The sequence below is a fragment of the Giraffa tippelskirchi genome, chromosome 9 (genome assembly GCF_054371585.1).
Source record: "Giraffa tippelskirchi isolate mGirTip1 chromosome 9, T2T-mGirTip1v1.2.pri, whole genome shotgun sequence".
In the NCBI taxonomy this organism is placed as follows: domain Eukaryota; kingdom Metazoa; phylum Chordata; class Mammalia; order Artiodactyla; family Giraffidae; genus Giraffa; species Giraffa tippelskirchi.
The window spans coordinates 83,602,294-83,625,139 of record NC_137283.1 but is presented as its reverse complement, the minus strand read 5'-3'; the positions used below and the strand labels follow the sequence as shown (position 1 = coordinate 83,625,139).

General features: G+C 40.1%; 1 protein-coding gene across 1 annotated transcript in view; it reads left to right on the top strand.

The window, feature by feature from the left end:
- The first annotated feature begins 14,261 nt into the window (after positions 1 to 14,261).
- Positions 14,262 to 22,846, top strand: part of CDC50A (cell division cycle 50 P4-ATPase accessory subunit A) — a 37,797-nt gene continuing 29,212 nt past the window's right edge. The window contains 2 exon segments of the mRNA XM_081530780.1: positions 14,262 to 14,436; positions 14,438 to 14,777. Of these exon segments, the coding sequence (XP_081386906.1) occupies positions 14,264 to 14,436; positions 14,438 to 14,777 (513 nt within the window). The 5' untranslated portion in view covers positions 14,262 to 14,263.

The following is a 22,846-nucleotide window of genomic DNA, read 5'->3' as shown; positions in this document are numbered from 1 at the left end:
CCAAATTGACTTGCCTGGTGATTCTTCCCTTGCAAAAGCCTCTGTACCCACTGAAGTTTTCAGAGGCAGAATATCTGGATGAAACAAGAGTTTCAACACTCATTGATTCACTCTGCAAGGATAAAAGGCCCTCATCTTATCAGATCACCAGATGGTCTAGGCTACCAAAACAGGAGAGATGTTTTCAGCCATTTTTGAGCCACAAAGGAGCTAAGCACTGGTTCCCACATAGAGCATTGGTACAAGTAGTCAGGGGGACAAGGAGACTCTATAAGCCAACAAACCGAGCATCTCCCAGAAGAGGAGGGTACCAGACAGCTCTGTTCAAGAGAAACTGTGATCTGTTAAGATCTTGCTTGAGAAAAGGAGCATGATCACCCATGGCATATATATAGCTTTGCAAAACATTAATAACAAGTGTAGTATAAGGTTCAACTTTCTCTATGTACTTTCATTTTTTGTTCTATTCTCTCCTGGGTGAAGTGAAAGTCACTCAGTTGTGTCCAACTCTTTGCGACCCCATGGACTATACAGTCCATAAAATTCTCCAGGCCAGAATACTGGAGTGGGTAGCCTTTCCCTTCTCCAGTGGATCTTCCCAACCCAGGAATTGAAACCAGGGTCTCCTGCATTGCAGGTGGATTTTTTACCAACTGAGCTATCAGTGAAGCCCTCTCTTCTGGGTGGAGAACCATAATATCACTCAGACCTTAGGATCCATTTCCTTACAGTTTAGTTTTTGACATCATAAAGAGGATAAGGTGTGGTACCTCCTCAGACCCCCTATAAGACCCTGAGCACACATTTTATATGGCACTGACCTCGTTATTTTTCAATTATTTGTTGGTAAATTGTCTTCCTCATGCAAATGTGAGTTTATTCAGAGTAGATCGAGTTAATTCAAGTTACTGAATTCCTTTTATGTCCTAGGTCCCTTGACAGATATTGGAGATATAGTAATTAACAAAAACATCTCTGACCTTGAGAAGCTTATACCTAGTAGGAAAGACAGGTATAAAACGATACTTTTTGATACTATGGTAAGTGCAAGTATAGAGATATGCATCTATTGTCATGTGCTCAGCTCAGTCTGAGGGGACAAAGACTTCTTGAACTGGCCACTGTCCTGAATCTTGAAGTTTGAGTAGGAATTAGCCAGCAGGGCAGTTTCAGTGGAGGAGAGGTCTGAATTCTGGGAGCAGTGGGTCACTGAGTATCTGGGTGTTGAAGACAGTGAGTGCAGATTATTCCTCCCAGAAGATCTGGTGACAATAAAAATGATGCAGTGAAACAGTGTGCTGAACCCCTACCTTTTTCCTTGTCAGAGAGAAATCCTAGTAGGGCTTGATGTTTGTTGTCCTAAATATTTAGTTCCAGTTAGTAAAATGAAACTAATCAGGCTCAGTAAAAACTGACTTTCACATTTAAGTTCATCTTATGAAAGTCATCCTTCAAGTATATGTTCAAGTTACTTTAAAGAAATAAATGGGGCTTCCTGGTGGCTCAGAGGTAAAGAATCCACCTGTCAATGCAGGAGTCATGGGTTCTATCCCTGAACTGGGAAGATCCCATATGCCACAGAGCAATGAAGCCCGTGCACCACAACTGTTGAGCCTGTGCTTTGGAGCCCGGGAGCTGCAACTCCCTAGCCCACGGGCCACTACCTCTGAAGTCCACGTGCCCTAGAGCCCACGCTCTGTGACAAGAGAAGCCACTGCCATGAGAAGCCTGCACGTTGAAACTGGAGAGCAGCCCCTACTCATCGCAATGAGATAGAAAGCCGTGCAGCACAGCCAAATATAATAAATACATTAAAATCATTTAGAAAAGAAATGAGTAACCTAATAGACAGTAGTGGCCCAAGTGTTTCCAAAAAAAGACAAAGAAAGGTGAAATGCCTGCAATATCCATGCCCTCCAAACTTCCAACAATTTAGTACTTGGAGTAATGGCACAAAGTAAGTTGAAGTCCAAAAATAGTCCAACGTGATTTATAAGAGATTAATATTTTTAAGATTCTACTTTCCTGTATCTCTCTAATGATTCTCATGGAGCAAGTAAAGTCTCTTTCCTTCACAGCCCTTCCCCTTTGAAAAAATTTCACTGTTATACGTGTCAGTTGGCTATCAAACAAGAAATTGTAATGTCGCATTTGAAAGGGAGACCTTATCTATAACTGATGGCACCCAAAATTGATAATTGATGGAAAAATACATACATACCATGGGAAGTAACTGACAAGGTTCTACACAATGGAGGGAAGATCCCCTGGTGGCTCAGATGGTAAAGACTCTGCCTTCAGTGCAGGAGACCTGGGTTCAATCCCTGGTTTGGGAGGATCCACTGGAGAAGGCAATGGCAACTCACTCCAGTATTTTTGCTGGAAAACCCCATGAATAGAGGAGCCTGGCAGGCTATATAGTTAATGGGGTCACAAAGAGTCAGACACGACTGAGTAACTAAGCAAGCCACACAGTGGAAGTTATGGAGCCTGAGGTTTCATTAGAATTGCATTCTTTCATTTAAGGAGTGTGTAGAATTATGAGACTACACTTGATCTTAGCCAAAAGGCGGAGAAACGATGTAGAATTATGAGAAATAGAACCTTATTTCCTTTCCTAAACAAAGTTCTTAGACCTCCTACTAGGAATTTTGGTGTCATTATCTTTTCTCTAATGAGATTAACCATTAAAGAATCTTGTTTGACTTGTCTTTCTGACTACTGATTGCGGTTATTCATGGATTTGCAAAATCTTCATCACAGTCAATGACCTCAGGCTAATTAGACAATCTCAGTGTGAGAACAAAAGGATTTTCTTAAATGCTTAACTGAAAGTTTAGTAAATACCCTACATAAAAATCTGAAAAACTTTAACTTTAAAAAGAGTTTGGATTAAGTTCTGTTGCAATAAATACAAGAAATCCTATTATATTCCTGATGAAAAATGAATCAATACAGTAAGTCCCTTACATACAAATGAGCCCCGTTCTGAGAGTGCATTCATAAGTGCAATTTGTATCAAAGTCCAAGTTAGCCTCAGTTAACTAACTAGTTAACTAATATATGTGGCTATATAGTACTGTACCATAATAGGTTTATAATACTTTTCACAAATAATACATAAAAAACAAACACAAAAGTAAAGGAAACATTTTTAATCTCACAGTACAGCAGAGCTGAAGGATCATCAGCAACAGGAGACGGAGGGCAGGGGCACCTTCACTCATACCTGACACTGATGGCACAGGTTCTGGTTCCTTGCTGGGTTCAATTCTGCCCATCCTTTAGAAAAAAAGATCCAGTGACGTCTGGGTAGTAGATCTTTTTTTCTCAACATAGATGACACGGTAGCACTGGATTGCATTCTGCAATCTTTGTGTACCATTCCACATTTGGGTCCTGTGCCTCAAAAACTAACAGTGTCTCCTCTGGGACCTCCTCAATGCACCAGTCTCAGTGGCTGAGACTTTGCACCCGATGCAAGGGGCCTGGGTCCAAGAACTAGATCCTGCATACTGCAACTAAGATTTCACATGCTGCAACTAAAGATCCACACAAAGATGGATGATTCTGCTTGCTACAAGTAAGACCCAGCACAGCCAATAAAATATTAAAAAACTAAAATTATCAGTGCCTCCTCAACTAGAGAAAATCCCCTTGCCATTTCCTGTGTCGTAAATTTCTTTAGTTACTTCTTTTCCCTCTGTCTCCCTTTGTTCTTTCTTTGGGCCTCCAATTCCATCAGGTCTTCCTTAGTAAGCTCCTCGTGTTGCACAGTAAGAAGTTCAATGAAGATATCCTCTTGCAAATCTAGCTTGAAATAAAGACACTGTGCTACAGTACTCTGTACAGCACTGTGCATTAAAGCACACGAAAGCCCAGCTACTGGTAGAGGATGCACACACATTACAGTGTATGCCAGACACGTGACCTTACGTGACTGGACATGTGAAAGCATCTTTAAAACTTCAAAACTTGAAAGTTTGTATGTAGGGGAATTAACTGTAGTCAATATAAGGAAAAAAATGGAAAATTTTATTTGAGCCAGCCTGAGGATTATAATCCAGCAGACAGTCTTTGAGAAAGCTCTGAGGACTGCTCTGTCTGGTAGAATGGTAAACTCCAACCCACTCCAGTATTCTCGCCTGGAAAATCCCATGGACAGAGGAGCCTGGCGGGCTACAGTCCATGGGGTCACAAAAGTGTTGGACGGGACTTAGTGACTAAACAGCAACTACAACAATTGATCATACAGGCTCTTTTAAGTTGGCTATCCTGGAAAATTTTAGAAGGAATCTCAAATTAAACTTTCAAAAGACATCAAGGCTGGGAAAGCATGTCAAGGGCTTGCTATCAGATTCTGCGAAAGCTATAGACATGAATGTATTCCTCTATTCTCAAGGTCCTCAACAAATCTTGAGATTCCTGCATCTGCCAGGAGGTAGCCTTTTTTATTCACCTGATGAGGTTGCTGGGAACCTAAGAGTTTCCAACTTCTGGAGAGAACAGGGAGAAAGGAAAGATAAATGTTACAGTTCCACTTACAAAGGTATAATTTATCAAATTGCTGTAAGTTATAATTAGCTTAAGGGGAAGGGTTTCCTTATAGCTGGTCACAATAAATAACATTTGGTTCATAAGCAAAGCACAGTGATGCATGTTTTTGAGACAAAGGGTTACATTTCAAATGATGTATTGACAGTTTATACAATCCAGATCTGCATGTACAAAATGATTAGTGGATCATCCTGACCCTTTACAAGATTAAGAGGAAAGGTTTACTCCTAAGGAGGTCTGGCTAATGCAGATTCACAATACACACTAAAGGGGAGGGAAGAGGCTCAAATAAGCAGAGGAAAATTTTTATGTTCAAATTTTTGTCTTATCATGAAATATGACTTTATTCATCAATTCCCCCTCGTATATCATTAATCTTTTAATGGAAAGCATTAGGTGAGCAAACATTTGGTCCCTCAATGCCAGGATTGTTGCTTACCTGTCCTGGCTAGGTCATGTCCCTTCATGTTGCATCTTTATAGCTTGGTTCTTTCTTTCCTTTTAGGGTGTTGTACTGGTCAGATGTCTGGCATGGACTAGTGGTAAATTCCAAGTTGTCCAATAGGACTTATGTCAGTGTTACCTCACATGTGCATTTTTCATGTTCATTAATTTTTTGAGAACTATGGATATGATCAGCAGTTTCAAGTTTTTAGGTATCATTATTTTAATAGGAGTAGGTGATATACAGTGCAAAAGGCAAGAAACTGTCACTTTATAAGTCACACCAACTGTAATCAAAATTGTCAGTTGGAGTAACAATGTCATTAAGCAAAAGTTTAAGCCAAGATCCTCCTCTGTGTGTGTGTGTGTGTATGTGTTAGTTGTTCAGTTGTGTCCAACTCTTTGCAACCCCATGGACTGTAGCCCAACAGGCTCCTCTGTCCATGGAATTCTCCAAGCAAAAATACTGGAGTAGGTAGCCATTCCAAACCATTTCCTCTTATTTCCCCTAAACTGGGAAAAGGATCATTCAGAACAGAAATTTGATTCTTCATATGTGTCATAAGATGAGTTACACCAGAAGACACAGCAAATATAAAAGTCCAACACGCATCATGCATTATATCATCAATTCCCCCCTTTTGTAAGACCACTTTTCTCACCATAGAGACTTCAGAACTGAGCAAACTATTGGCTTGATGACTATCATTCAAAGTTTGCTCAGTAAATTTTGTTAGAGCCACTATGTGATTAATGATATCTTCCATTCCAAGTGTAGGAATGAACATACTGGCCAAATGATCATTCCATTGGAAAACTGATAGAAAATCAGCATGCAAACATCAAAGGCAGATTGACAAGGACTGTTTCCAAGGCTACACACAGGGGACCTTGACCCCAAAAGAAACCAACTCTGCGTCTTCCTAACCAACCTCGGGAGAGCCAAGGCCGTAAACTTGTTTCACCAATCTACTCGTCCCTTTAGGAACTACCCAATATTTAACGTCTGGTGAAAAGGAATATTTATGGCCAGGTTCAAAGCAGGTTAAATTGGCCAAGAAGATCCCACTTAGTAATATTGGCAGTAATGGTAGCTTGCATGAAAGAAAGAGCTTCTTTCTTCTAAGCTAAAATGTCTAAGGGCCATTCAACCAGAACCTTGGAGAGGAGAAATCTACCAAGGTAACCTAGAAATACTGAATGCAGGTAATTGGCTACACGTCCACCAACTGGGTTGATTTTTGAAATTTGCAAATGACTGAGTCCAAGGAATAAATACATTTTGTTCATAAGTAAGAGCAGTTCATGGGGTTGCAAAGAGTCAGACATGACTGAGCGACTGAACTGAACTGAAGATATGAACAATCATCAAAGTAATTAGTACATACAATTAATTAATACATACAATTAATTAGTACATACAATTCCAGTATCTTGGGTCAGCTGTCTAGTTCAGATGTCGTCATCATCCTGTCCTGGTCTGGTCATGTTGGTCTAAGTTAGTTGAAGTTGGGTGTCAGAAACAGGAGTTGCAATTACACAGGCTCTTTTAAGCTAGCTAAGCTGGAAATTTTTGTAAGGAATCTCAAATGAAACTTTTAAGAGGCATCAAGGCTGGGAAAATCATGTCAAGGGCTTGCCATCAGATTCTGCCTGCAATAGCTATAGACTGTCTTAAGGTCCTCAAGATATCTTGCAATTCCTGTACCTGCCAGGAAGTGGCCTTTCTTATTCACTTGATAAGGCTGCTGGGAACCTAAGAGCTTTCATTTCTGGAGAGAATAGGTAGAGAGAAAAGATAAATGTTACAATTCTACTTACAAAGGCATAACTTACCAAATTGTTTTAAGTCATAATTAATTCAAGGGAACAATTAAAATCAGTAATATTTCAAATCAGTTCTGTTCAGTTCAGTTGCTCAGTCGTGTCCGACTCTGCGACCCTATGAATTGAAGCACGCCAGGCCTCCCTGTCCATGACCAACTCCTGGAGTCTACCCAAACCCATGTCCATCGAGTTGGTGATGCCATCCAACCTCTGTCGTCCCCTTCTCCTCCTGCCCCCAATCCTTCCCAGCATTAGGGTCTTTTCCAATGAGTCAACTCTTCACACGAGGTGGCCAAAGTATTGGAGTTTCAGGTTCAACATCAGTCGTTCCAATGAACACCCAGGGCTGATCTCCTTTAGGATGGACTGGTTGGATCTCCTTACAGTCCAAGGGACTCTCAAGAGTCTTCTCCAACACCACAGTTCAAAAGCATCAATTCTTCTGCGCTCAGCTTTCTTCACCGTCCAACTCTCACATCCATACACAAAAATATTATAACCATATTCATCATTTCCCTCAGTCCTATGTGACTAATTCTTGATCTTAATATTCTGTTAACAGTTTTATGAATCCATTAGAATTTTTTAATTTCTTACCCAGTTCAGCACTATGACCTAAAAGTTATCAGAAGCTTGTGTTTCTCATAAAGTTCTTTCTATGAATCTTCTTGAAGATCAAGTATTTGTGTGTTTTTTTTGCAAAAACATCAGTAAAACAATAACTATAAATGACAAAAGACTTGGCAAGGTTAGAAAGCTGATTACAATGCAATTGACAAAATTGGTTATTGTTGTGGCAAAAGACATATTAGGATAATAGTCGAATTATTACTGCTAACATTTTACTAGGACACAATCAACTTTTACGAATTTCACACAATCTCTAGAACTTTCATATCATGAAGTTTACCCATATAATACAATATAAGAAGGTTTATTAGCACTCATTGGACAATGTTTTCCATGTAATTTAACACACCAAATAAGACCAACTAGTTTAATGTCTTTCTGTGGGAAGGAGAGAAAACAAATCTTTTGAGGTGTTCCGGGGCCCTTTAGAAAGTCACAAAGGCCAATGAAACTTCAATTAGAATTTGATCTTTGGAAGTTTGTCAAAAATATCAAAAGACTTCAAAACACTAAGTCAATAAGATCATAGGTCATTGTGGGACAATGCTTATTTTCTTAACCAAAGCAACAATAAAAACATTCAAAAGCTAATATAGAAAGTTATAACACATTGCTTAAAAGGTAAGTAAATGTTACAATCTGTTATCAATCTGTTATCTCATTTACATTGAATACTTTCATCATATCAAGTTACTTTTCTTGCTGGCAAATTTTGTAACAGGAATAATAAAATCTTATTTGACTTCTAGTAGAACTTCCAGATGTACAAGCTGGATTTAGAAAAGGCAGAGGAACCAGAGATCAAATTACCAGTATCTGTTGGATCACAGAAAAAGCAAGAAAATTCCAGAAAAACATCTACTTCTGCTTCACTGACTACGCTAAAGCCTTTGTGTGGATCACAACAAACTGGAAAATTCTTAAAGAGATGGGAATACCAGACCACCTTATCTGCCTCCTGAGAAATCTATATGCAGGTCAAGAAGCAAGAGTTAGAACCAGCCATGAAACAATGGACTGGTTCAAAATTGGGAAAGGAATACATGGCTGTATATTGTCACCCTGCTTATTTAACTTATATGCAGAGTACATCATGTTAAATGCCAGGCTAGATGAATCACAAGCTGGAATCAAGATTGCTGGGAGAAATATCAACAACCTCAGATATGCAGATGATACCAACCTAATGGCAAAAAGTGAAGAGAAACTAAAGAGCCTCTTGATAAAGGTGAAAGAAGAGAGTGAAAAAGCTGACTTAAAACTCAACATTCAAAAAACTAAGATCATGGCATCCAGTCCCATCACTTCAAGGCAAATAGATGGGGAAACAATGGAAACAGTAACAGATTATTTTCTTGGGCTCCAAAACAAAATCACTGTGGATGGTGACTGCAACCATGAAATGAAAAGAGGAGGAAAAGATATGATAAACCTAGACAGCATATTAAAAAGCAGACATCACCTTGCTGACAAAGGTCCATCTAGTCAAGGCTATGGTTTTTTCAGTAGTCATGTATGGATGTGAGAGCTGGGTCAGAAAGAAGGCTGAGAGCTGAAGCACCAATGCTTTCAAACTGTGGTGCTGGAGAAGACTCTTGAGAGTCCCTTGGATCTCAAAGAGATTAAACCAGTCAATCCTAAAGGAAATCAATCCTGAATATTCATCGGAAGGACTGATGCTGAAGCTCCAACACTTTGGCCACCTGATGTGAAGAGCCAACTCATTAGAAAATACTCTGATACTGGGAAAGATTGAAGGCAGAAGGAGAAGGGGACAACAGAGAATGAGATGGTTGGATGGCATCACTGACTCAATGGACATGAGCTTGAGCAAACTCTGGGAGACAGTGAAGGACAGGGAGGTGTGGCATGCTGCAATCCAAGGGGTCACCAAAAATTGGACACGACTTAGTGACTGAACAACAACAGGAATAATAAAAGTATTATACTTAATGATAATGACTCTAAAGACACGTCTATACTAGTTAAAGAAAAAGTGAAGTCACTCAGTCGTGTCCGACTCTTTGCAACCCCATGGACTGTAGCCTACCAGGCTTCTCCTTCCATGGGATTTTCCAGGCAAGAGTACTGGAGTGGGTTGCCATTTCCTTCTCCAGGAGATCTTCCCGATCCAAGGATTAGACCCAGGTCTCCTGCATTGTAAGCAGATGCTTTACCGTCTGAGCCACTAGGGAAGTCTCTATATTAATTAAACCAACAACTTACTTTGATTCATTAATCATTAATCTTAGGTCTCATGATCCTGAAGTTCATTTGGGTTAGTTTTTAAAATATTTCTGAGTATTTATATAAGTGCTTAATTTCCTTTAAGCCAATTAAATAGAGTTCTTTTACCGGTTAACACTGGCAATCTTATACATCTATAACACACACACAGATAATGATGTGGAGGTGAATAAAAAGCTAGGTGGGTAAAGCTACTATGATGGCAGAGCATAGTAGAGGAAAAGGAACTGGAAGGATATCAAGGAGTCTGGAAAAGTCATTTCATCCATTTGGACCGCATCTGAAAAGGTAAGTTTAGATTAAAAATGTAAGAAAACTTTCAGTTATACAAGTGTTGGCGAACCTCTCAAATTCAAGCTTGGGTGTCCAACATGCAGCCCAAACCAAATACTGAGACACCAGTGTGCATGGAGAAAGGTTTATTTGATTTGGCCAAAGTGAGAACACTAGAAGCAAGATTGCTTAGCTTCCTCTTACAAAGAAGCTAAGCGGGGGAATTTTACATGGTTAGGAAGCAAGAGAGAGGGGGTTTTAGGGAGTTGAGGGGGGAAATCTATGTTGCTTCAGTCTCAGAAAACCACTGGTGCAACTAGACTTCTGGGTGTCAGCAGCTTATCATATCTTCCTTAAAGTCATCCATTTCTTCTGCAACACAAACTCATAAATTCTCCTCGTGATCCTGGTGTTATCTCCTCCTGCCTGACCAAGATATAGCATTTCAGCAGCTAAAAGTTATATCATGAAAACAAGGGGTGCTGGGCAGGGAGCAAGGAGCCAACATGTGTGAGCAAACAAGACCTGCTGCTGCTAAATCACATCAGTCGTGTCCGACTCTGTGCGACCCCACAGACGGCAGCCCACCAGGCTCCTCCGTCCCTGGAATTCTCCAGGCAAGAATACTGGAGTGGGTTGCCATTGCCTTTTCTGCAAACAAGGCCTGATCAGAATTTATTTTACTCCAGTTGCTAAATGTTAGGGGGTACTAAAATCACAAGGGGTCTGGCTAATCACAAGGGACCCAGCTAAACACAAGGGACCCAGCTAAACACAAGGGACCCAGCTGAACACAAGGGACCCAGCTAAACACAAGGGACCCAGCCACACAGGTCTATATTTTAGTCAAAATGGACTTTTTAATTAGAAAAGAAGAAACAAGAAGTTAATCTTTTCTATGAACAAACAAAACTAAAAAATACAAAATAAAAACAGTATATCAGAAAAAATGTATCACGATCACTCAGGTCACTAGAATAACAACAACAAAAAAACCCTGAAAGCAAAATACTTGACCAGTCTCACAAAATGCTGGAATACCAGCCCACTTAAAGCGGCGGTCCCCAATTTTTTTGGCACCAGAGATGGGTTTTGTGGAAGATAATTTTTCCAGGGATGGAGGAGGGGGTAATGCGGGCAATGGGGAGCAGCAGATGAACCTTCACTTGCCTGTTGCTCACCTCTTGCTGTGCTGCCTGGGTTCCTAATAGGCCATAGACTGGTATCAATCTGCAGACCAGGGTTTGGGGATCTCTGACTTAAGGAACTATCATATTTTTAGTGGGTATAATGATGCAAGCAGAAATGGGGAGAAGAAAACTTGCCTTATGTTTTATATTTTTGCATTATGTCCATTGTTGTTTATATATATTTACAAGCCAACAGACCCTGGAGAAAGAAATGGCAACCCACTACAGGATTCTTGTCTGGAAAATCCCACGGACAGAGGAGCCTGATGGGTTACACCCCATGGGGTTGCAAACAGTTGGACACGACTTAGCAACTAACACACACAAGCCAACAGAACTTAGCAAAACGTTTCTCCATTAGCTTTGATAGCTGAATCTTTTCCACTTGTGCCTGAGGTTGAAAGGAAATTTACATAGATCAAAACAACATATAGACCAACTTATGTTACCAGTGCTATGCTAATTATTTGAGAGATAAATGTTGCTATATGAGCAAATCAGTTATCTGCCAGATAAATATTAGATTGGCTCATCCCTTGAAACTTGCAGTCATTTTTTGAAAATACATATAATTGTAAATTATGAGGCCCAAGCAATCTTTTAGTTCCCCTTCCCTTAGTTCACCTTCCAGAAGGCCTAACTATAGACAAAGCCTTAAAGAAAGTAAAGTTTGGGGACCTTTTTTTTTTTTTAAGTGATGTGACTTACTCTCTGTTCTGGATTTCAAAGATGCCAATTTAACATGGGTTATATATAATTAAAAAATTCTTTTCTACAAATAAATACTTCCTGCAGAAAATTTGGAAAATACAAGATTGCAAAGAAGTAGAGGAAAAACATTCTCCATCCAGTCAGTGGAGGTTATTACTATTTATTTTTTATACTATATAGTTATACTACTTTGGTATTATGATTAAGTCACTTTTTGTATCATGAGTATTTCCATGGGCCATTAAATCCTTGGTAGTTTTTCAGCGTCTGCACAAAATTTCATTTTATAATAATGCCATTCTTCGTTGAAGTTTTTTTAATTATCAAAAGTAAAATAAGAGCTATAGATTATTAGGATTATTAAGTCTTTAATAAAAGACTTATTAAAGATGTGAACAGATGTTTTTCCAAAGAAGACACACAGATGGCCAACTGGCACATGAAAACATCACAAATCATCAGAGAAATGCATATCAAAGCCACAATGAGATATCACCTGTTACCTGACAGAATGTGATGTGCTGTGCTTAGTTGCTCAATTGTTTCTGACTCTTTGTGACCCAATGGACTGTAGCCTGCCAGGGTCCTTTGTCCATGGGGATTCTCCAGGCAAGAATACTGGAGTGGGTTTCCATGCCCTCCTCCAGGGGGATCTTCCCAACTCAGGGATCGAACTCAGGTCTCCCACATTGCAGGTGGATTCTTTACCATCTGAGCCAACAAGGAAGCCCAAGAATACTGGAATGGGTAGCCTTATCCCTTCTCCAAGGGAACTTCCTGACCCAGGAATTGAACTTGGGGTCTGCTGCATTGCAGGTGGATTCTCTACCAGCTGAGCTACCTGGGAAGTCACCTGTCAGAATGGTTTTCATCAATACCACAAATAATAAATGTTGGTAAGGATATGGAGAAAAGGGAACCCTTGTGCACTTAGTGGGAATGTAAATTGGTGCATTCACTGTTGGAAAAAGTATGGCGGTTTCTCAAAAAAATTAAAAATACAACTACCATATGACCCAGTAATTCCACTCCTGAGTATTTATCTTCCCCAAATGAAAACAGTAATTTGAAAAGCTATATGCATAGCAGCATTCCAGATGGGCCTAGTGGTAAGAAGGAATCCTCTTGCCAGTGCAGCAGATGTAAGAGACACAGGTTTGATCCCTGGGTCAGGAAGATCCCCTGGAGAAGGGCAGGGCAATCCACTCCAGTATTCTTGCCTGGAGAATCCCATGGACAGAGGAGCCTGGCGGCTGCAGTCCATACAGCTGCAAAGAATGGGACACAACAGATTAGCATGCATGGAAGCAGACTAAATGTCCATCAACAGACAAACGGAAAAGAGTTGATACATGCACGTGTGCGCGTGCACACACACACACACACACACACAGACCACACACAATGGAATACTACACAGCCATAGGAATGAATGAAAATTTGTCATCTGCAACAACTTGGACAGACCTGGAAGTTATGCTAAGCAAAATAAGTCAGACTGAGAAAGTTTAACTACTATATAACATCACTTGTGTAATCTAAAAAAGTAAAACTAGTGAATATAACAAAAAAGAAACAGAGAACAAACTAGTGGGGAGAGGGAAAGGAGGGGCAAGGTGGGGGCAGGGGATTAAAATGTACCAATTATTAGGTGTACTTTACAGCATAGGGAATATCGCCTGTTATTAAATAATTATTAATAATTTTTAGTTTAAAATTATTAATAATTTTAATAACTATGAACGGGGCATAACTTTTAAAAGTTGTGATTTAAGACTTAAATCAATATGCAAAAGATAAACGTGGACATACAATACAGAGTAACCTGGAGATCACTAATGGTGGAAAAACAAGTCAGAGCAATTATACGCATGATAACAGGGTAAACCCAGTCACATGATTTATTCCTGAGAACAAGAAGGTCACCAACCATATACATCCCACTTAATATTTATCCTCGCACCTTGAGTGGAGGTTTATTTTTTTAAGTAGACAAAGTCGTGGTTTTATAACTCAAGCAAATACTGCCAATGCCACGAGGCTCAGGCTCTCTCTGTGTCGCCTTTCCAATGCTGCGCTCCCCTTCACAGAGGACTTCGAAGTAAAGCAAACACCTAGCTGGCGTTGAAGCCATCCGCTCCTCGGCTAACAGAAGCAGTGCGGGCCGGGCGGATCCGTCAACCACCTGAAACAGCCGTCGCCACGATACCAAAACAGCGGACAGGTAGCTGCCCGCGAACAGAAGCTTCCGTGAGCCGAGTGGAAGACGCGCTTATGGCGCAAGCGCCGAGGCCTCTTCGCCCCACCCTCCCCAGGGCCGCGCATGCGCCAACGTAGCTTCACGCTCCGGGGATAGAGGCCCTCACTTTGTCGTCACAGGGCAGATGATCAGCGTGCGTCCGCCTCTTCCCTCCCCCTTCCATCCTCCTCCCTTTCCCCCTCCCCTTGTCCCTCAGTCTTCTCCCTCCTTCCTCTCTCCCTCCCTTTGGCGTCCCCCGCCGACTCTCGCTTCCGGTCGGCGGCTGACTGCGGACGGGAGTCCCGCCCCTTCCGCCTTTGCGGCGGCGGCGGCGGCGGCGCCTGCGCGTCTTCTGTCAGGGTCAGCAGGCGGGTCCCCTGGGCCGTTCACCTGCGCGTCGTGGAGCCGCGCCCCGGGGGTCGATGGCGATGAACTATAACGCGAAGGATGAAGTGGACGGCGGGCCCCCGTGTCCTCCCGGAGGTACCGCTAAGACCCGGAGACCAGATAACACGGCCTTCAAACAGCAACGGCTGCCGGCTTGGCAGCCCATCCTGACGGCTGGCACGGTGCTGCCCACCTTCTTCATCATCGGCCTCATCTTCATCCCCATTGGCATCGGCATCTTCGTCACCTCCAACAACATCCGCGAGATCGAGGTGAGCGGAGGGGAGGCGGCGGCCGTGCGCGTTGGCGCTGCCGGGGAGAGGGGTCCCTCCTTCCTGGGGTCTCGGGAGTCAGGCGGGCTCTGCGCTTCCCCACCTTCTGCCTTCCTCAGTTTTCTCTTTCTTTTCCTGCGGGTTTTTCTGAATTTGCAGTTTTGCCTGCGCTTTCTCTCGCTGTTTATCCAGTTAGGGAATGACTCTTTGTAATGCAGAGTGTGGGTCAGGGGAAGAACGCCCCTTTAATGGGCGGTTTGTGTGGTTTTTAAGCTCTAACGGAGGTTAAAAAAGGAAAAGAAAAGAAAAGAAGAAGTGGAAAGAAGTTATATGGAGATCAAACTCCAGGAGAGTTGTCACGGTCAGAGTGTCACTTACCTGTGTGGGGATTATCCCGGGTCACGGGGATCAACACCTTGGCCGTTGTTGGGGAAAGGACCCAGGGTCATAGAGGCAATGATGATTTTTATGTAAAGAAGTTGCCATGTGGCAGATCACGCATTAGGACGTGTCTCCGAAGTGTGTACAGTACTTTTCACGTTGAACTCACAGATGCTTTTACTTACAGGGCGCATTACCGGTAAAAGGTAACTTGACGCTTCAATTCCGGTTTTACTTTTAGGTTACATTGATTACTAATCATGCTCTGCATTCGCCCTCGTCCCCCCTCTACCCTCCCCACCCCGCCAGATTTTAAACTGAAAAAAAAAAAAGTCAGTGACCACACAGGGAGAATAGTTTGTGAATTATCTCCTGAACGTGTTACTGTTATAAGACATGATAGAGAAACTTGGGGAAACATCTTGACTTCTGCCAGAGAAACCATCATTGTGATGTAGTATCTTCATACATCTGCAGTGGTGAACATAGGTTGATACAGAATGTAAATGCTTTGTGTAGATGTCCACTGTTAAACATCTGCTCATCCTCTTTTCTTGACTATCTGAGGGTATTTTTGTCTGTTTCAAAGGGGAGGGATGGGTACAAAATTCTCTTGATTTTTTTCTGTTCTATCAGTTGTGTCACTTTTTCCCTCTTTAATTTTACCTAATACTTTAAAATTTATGCATGCAGTTTAGTAGGGCTTTCAAAACAACTTTATTTCAATGGCAGGAATAGGCATACTTTCCAATTTAATTAACAGTGTTACCTGTAAAAGCAGGATCATTTTATACATTTCTGTGTTAGTAATAAGAGTCTACAGCACAGTTTTAAAATCTTTTACTGAAAGTTCATTTTCAGTTGATAATAAAGTATCAGTATATTTTTTCAGTCTAATGTTCTATCATTTTTATCTGCTAGTAGTCCTTCAAATGTGGTACTTAGTGATCTCCCAACTGTATTGTGCTGTGCTGTGCTTAGTCGCTCAGTCATGTCCAACTCTTTGAGACCCCATGGATTGTAGCCCGCCAGACTCCTCTGTCCATGGAGATTCTCCAGGCAAGAACACTGGAGTGGATTGCCATGCCCTCCTCCAGGGGATCTTCCCAACCCAGGGATCGGACCCAGGTGTCCCTCATCGCAGGCGGATTCTTTTACCGTCTGAGTCGCCAGGGACGCCCCAAACTGTATTAGGACCACACATACTAGGATATGAGCATAGTGGTGTAATACAAGGGCCATGGGCTCTAGGCAGGAGTCAGGCAGAGCTGGGTTTAAATTCCAGCTCAGCTATTAACTGGCTCAGTTTCTCGGAAAACATAATCTCCCTAAGCCTCAGTTTCCTCACCTGTAAAATAGGTAAATAATGCCTATTTTTGTGAACTGTGAAAATTAGAGACAAGATAGATAATATTCCTGGCACTACATTTATACACTAGTTACTATATTGTGATGTCCACCAATCAGGAGATGAGAAATGGAGTCAGAGGGGTTGGTATTTGCTAGTAAGCTAGAAAAGCATTGTAAAATTGAGACAGAAACCAAACCTGGATGTCTTGATTTTCAGTCTTAAGCTACACTGGGATCCTTATGTCTATGTTTTCAGCGGATATTAGGATGAAAGCAGCAGTAGTTTGGGATTTATATGATGAGTATTTACTAAATTATCAGAATTCAATTTCTGTCAATATTTACTACCTGAGTTAGTTGAAGTTGGGTGTCAGAAACAGGAGTTGCAATTACACAGGCTCTTTTAAGTTGGCTAAGCTGGACATTTTTATAAGGAATCTCAAATTAAACTTTTAAGAGGCATCAGGGCTGGGTAAAGGTAAATGTTAACTTTCTTTAAAACTTTCGGATTCTGAAATAAAAGTTCTTCACACTAGTTGATGAAATGGAAAGTTCTTAAATAATTCTAATGTATGTAATTCTGATTTCAAGTTGTCTGAAGAGTCTCCGGTAGCTTGATCTAGTTAGAAGGGCACTGAAGTTAAGAGTCAAGGCATTAGAGTCCAGCTTTTACTCCCTCCTGCTGCTGCTGCTAAGTCACATCAGTCATGTCTGACTCTGTGCGACCCCACAGATGGCAGCCCACCAGGCTCCGCCGTCCCTGGGATTCTCCAGGCAAGAAGACTCGAGTGAGTTGCCATTTCCTTCTCCAGTGCATGAAAGTGAAAAGTGAAAGTGAAGTTGCTCAGTCGTGTCCTACTCTTCATGACCCCATGGACTGTAGCCTACCCGGCTCCTCCGTCCATGGGATTTCCCAGACAAGAGTACTGGAGTGGGGTGCCATTGCCTTCTCTGTTTTACTCCCTAGTTTGTGATCTTAGGCATATTTTGAGTCTCAGTTTTCATTTCACTTGAAGAAGAGCTGAAAGATTCAGACTAGATGATCCCTTAGAGGCCTTGTTCAACTTTACTATTCTGTGACTTCCAACTTTAATGTGATTTTAAGAAAAATGCTGCATATTCAAGTTGTATCACCTTTGAAACTAGAGGAGATGAGAATTAGGAATAATTAGGAATTTTGTACCAATTCTTAGATACAGTTGTGCAAATAAATTTTTTAAAAATTTGTTGGTTATGTAAAGAATTGGTTCTGAATTGAGCCTGGAGTTACTAGAAGAACCTAGGGAACTTCCCAAAGCACACATACTTGTTTCTGACTGCTCTCCACCCTTTGTCAGTCCCTAGTTTAAAGTTGAGGGTTTTTCAAAATAAATATGTAACAAGAAGTTCTTGGCAACATTCACTTCCATACTACATGTTGCTCACATCTCTTTAGCTTATTTCCTCATTTTTGAAAATTTTAAGGACTTTCATTGGCATATTACATCAAATTACTAGGCCAAAGGAGACTTGTCCAGTCAGAATGCTTTTGTAATATAGCTTAAAGTGCTCAGATCAGAAATCCAGACATTTTAGGTATAAAAATCAGTGGGTCTTCATCTTTTTCCCGGAAAGTTTATACAAAAAATTACTACTCTTACAAAGCATGTTGCACTCCCCTAAAAAAGGTATTTAGAAATAGATTATCTCCTCTCAGTAGGTTTATATACCTTGTTAAGCTGGGTTTTAGATTTTCTATTATCTAATAAGATGAAGTTTTTAGAAAACTAAAGTTGTTAATTTCTTCAGTCATAAGAAAATATTTTAAATATTTAATACCTCATTAAAACTAAGATTTAATATCTTCATTTATTATTAGCAGCAAGGAATAAGTATTTAATGTGGCAGTTGTAGGAGTCAGGCACATCTTTCTATTAATACCATAAAGGTAATGTTTTTCTAGTTGATGGTCCTTGTTTTTGAGGCAGAGATGTTAATTGAATAGTGCTAACCTGAAAAAGAAAGTGAAAGTCGCTCAGTCCTGTCCGACTCTTTGTGACCCCATGGAATTCTCCAGGCCAGAATACTAGAGTGGATAGCCTTTCCCTTCTCCAGGGGATCTTCCCAACCCAGGGATCAAATCCAGGTCTCCCTCACTGCAGGTGGATTCTTTACCAGCTGAGCCACAAGGGAAGCCCAAGAATACTGGAGTGGGTAGCCTACCCCTTCTCCAGTGGATCTTCCCGACCTAGGAATTGAGCTGGGGTCTCCTGCATTGCAGACAGATTCTTTACCAACTGAGCTATCAGAGAAGCCCCTTCTATCCCTGATAGAAAGTATTCTTAACTTTTGCAGTTTTACACGTTTATCAGATTAAAGTTATATAGTTGTAAATTAATGGTTAGAATCAAATGAGGACATTATTTGGAGTGGATGGCATAAATTTAGAACTAAATATTTACTTCAGAATTAATATTGCCGACCTACAGAATTAATATTGTTCAACCTCCGTTTGCATTTCAAATTTTAGTGGATTAGCACTCCCACCCCCATGCAAACATGCTTGATTGAGAAACCCTAATTCTCTTCCTCTTCACCTTATTATTGTTTCATCTGTCACCCTCAACCCTTTAATTCTGGTTATTTTCTGTTTCCTTAGTTTCTGACAAAAATATATTTTTATCTTTTGATTTTACACTTGTGTAATTTGAATTCTTGGGGCTTCCCAGGTGACTTGGTGGTAAAGAATCCACCTGCCAATGCAGGAGACTGGGATTCAGAACCCACTCCAGTATTCTTGCCTGGGAAATCCTGTGGACAGAGGATCCTGGCAGGCTACAGTCTACGGGGTCACAAAAGAGCTGGACACGACTTGGCAACTAAACAGCAACTTAGATTCTTAGATTTAAGGATTTCAAAAAGATCTTCTGCATTTAGTAGTCTTTGTTTATACTTAGCCCATAGCTAAGAGTCAAAGAAGAATAAGTTGCTCTGTAGACATGATTGTTAAAATTTAGATAGTTCATGTTAAGAAGTGTAAAGATTTTAGTACTCAAATGAATTGCAGTTGGTTAGAAGTTGACTCTTGGAAATGAAGAGATTTTTAGCGTTAGTGTTATTTGTTTCTCTTGTAACTTTAGTGCTTAGGGCAAGGCATAACAAAGTATGGCTAGCCAAACCATTTTTGTGAAGCCCGGGAACTGAGAATGGTTTTACAGATGGACATTTGCAATTGAGTTTGATGATAGAGGACACTAACCTTGAACTCCAATAATATGAAATGTTATCTCCCCCAAATAATTTTATTCTTACTTGTAGGCCTGTGTCACCAAAAAATTGTACACATTTGTTATCATATTTTGAATTCCATCAATTAAAATCTGTTATATAAGAACCTATATAATATGCTCAAACTTGCCTCTTGGTTTGCAAAGCCTAAAATATTTACTTTCTGACCCTTTACAGAAAAGAATTTCCTGTCCTTGACTTGGAGTTTTAAAGAAACATACTGGCAAATTTAGCATTTGCTACAAAAATAGCAGTGTTTAATTTATACATTCTCATCCTCAATAATCTTTCAAGGTAGGTGTAGTGATCACTGATCATTGCTTGTATTCTACATTCTTTGTACAAATAAATGTAGAATACCTTAGTTGAATTTATCATTGATCTTAGTACAGGTAATATTATTATCCATGTCTTTTCACAGATAAAGTTTAAGCAACTAAATAAAATTGCTTTTGAAGTTTTTACTTCAGTTACCTTTTGTCTTCATTAGCGCCTCTAGAAAGGACAAGCAATTCTTTTTTATTTCTTATTTTTTAATTTTTATCTTCTAAAGATAAATTCTGTAGTATGAAATCATTAGTTCAAGGGGTACTTAAAATGTTTTTAAATTTAATTAATACTTAGAATGGTTTACCTTATTACTCAGCATTTTGTTGAGTGACCTGTTTAAGTCTTATATTGATTTCCTTTAAGTCAGATTTACATTCGAAAATGGAAGTTCTCCAGTTCTTATACAGGGTACAAATGGCATGTCCTTCAAAGTCCTCTTTTCCCACTGCATGAAATTCCGTCAGCTTTCTTAAGAATGGAATGCAGTTTCAGAATTACTACGAATTGTCAGTTTGATTTAGGAGAACAGTTACAGTGGTAGCAAAAACAGAGCTGAGAAATATGATAACTCTTAAACTAGTCATCTCCATCTGTGGTTCTGTTTTGCCTCTGGCTCTTTGTGTTTTGAATTTAAGCTGCTAGGCAAGTCTCCAGCTTGTTGTATTCTGCACTGTGCCTTCTATGCTTTTGACATTTAATAGGCATTAATTTTTAAAATAAGGAAACTATAGTTCCTCTCCTACCTGGTAGCATCTTTCTTTCTAGGATAAGTTATGAATTATTATCTAAAGTATAAGCTATTTTTTCCCTAATTTTATTGAGGTTGCAATTGACAAAAATTGTATAGATTAAATAAATTATATATTTATATAATTATATATATATTGATACATATAAATTGATATACATTGTGAAACGATCACCATAATAAAGCTAATTAACATGCCCATCACTTCCTATAGTTATTCTCGTATTAAAAAGACAAGTGATAACAAGTGTTGGTGAAGATATAGAGGACAAGGAACTCTTATGGAATGTAAATTGGTACAGCTATTAGGGATAAGAGTATGTTAGTTGCTCAAAAAATTAAAATACAGAACTACCATAAGATCTAGCACTCCCACTAGGTATGTTTTAAGGGAAATGAAATCAGTATCTTGAAGAGACACATGCACTCCCATATTCACAAACCTTGTTTTTGTATCCAGTGGATTTTATTACAGTTTGGACGTTAGGCCAGGCTGCCCTTGAATTTTAGTTTATGAAGGATATAGTGAGGTTTTGATGGTAAAAACTCATAGACTGAGTTAAATTTATCAAGAGTTTTAATCAGCATTGAGCATTTTCTATATGTAGGGTGCTGCTCTGGGCATAGTATACAACAGAAAAAAGCTTATGGACAGGGCCTCCTTTTTTTTTTCCATCCAAGTAGTGAGCCCTTAGAAACCTGAAGAAGTCTTTTGGAGGAGTTGAAGCACACACATAAAAGGAACAGCAAGCATTGCTGGATGAGTGGCACAGATAGAATATGCCCTAGTAGTCCAAAAAAAGACAAGATTACACGTCTCCAGTAACTGTGGAAAACTATCAGGTGGGCTTTGAGCTGGAACTTGAAGGATAAATAGCACTTCTAAAGAGGAGGTTGGATGCATTCCAAGAAAGCAGATTTATATGAGCAAAATTGTAGTAGCAGGAAGTCAAAAGGTGTATAAAGTTGGAGTGAGGGTAAATAAGCTGATGCTATGTGGTGGATAGACTTAAGTATTTGATGATAAAAGATGATGGTGTCCATTGTAGAACGGTTGCAGTGAAGAGCAGTTAGATTTAGGATGTATTATGAAAGTAGAGCTAAAAGAATTTTCTCATGTAGTGGGTGTGTAGGGTGTGAGATAAATTGTAAAATCAAAGCCAACTTGAAGATATTTTGGTCTGCATTGGAATGATGGAATTGTAATTTTGTAACCAAGCATGGGTTTGTATGCCAGGTTGCAGAAACTGACAGCAAGTATTTGCAGCAAAATATAGGGGTTTATTTGTATTGTACCACGGAAGGGAGTGGGGGACAAGACACTCCAACCTGGTCTGTGAGTTGGGGTGTTTCTTAAGGAAAAGAACAAAGATGCTGACATTAATGGTCATCTTTTGATGTTTCTTTATCTGCAGTTTTGAGGGTCAGGATGTCTCTGGTTTACAGTTCTCTGGCCGGATGGTCCATGGCTCGGGCATCTATAAGCTCATCTTGCCCTGGAGAAACCGCCTGAATTTGTGTGTTAATGACGATGTCCACAACAGCACTTTGAGTACAGCAATGATATTATCAACAACCTCTGTGATTTTAGTCATCTGACTCTGGTTGATTAGTGTTCAGCTAGCACAGGCTTGAGGTCAGAGGGGACAAGAAAGGGATAAGTTTTGGATGGAGAGATTGACTAATTATAAACTCAGGGAACATGGTTTTAGCAGGACTTGACTTCAATTTATCAAGATGGGGAAGACCATTGAAAAAGTTGTAGTGTGATAGCAGGGGTTGGGAGGTTAGAAGCTGAATAAAGAGTTCTGTTTTTAACTCGTTACAGTGAGATGCCTTTTAAACATCTGAACTGGAAATAATGAATAGATAACTGAATAGGGAGAAGGTTGAGACCCGGGTTAAGTATTTTGAGGTTTCATCAGTGTAGATGATTATATAGAGACATAAGATGGAATGAAGTTAAAAGAGTTAAAAAAGTAAGAACATCCAA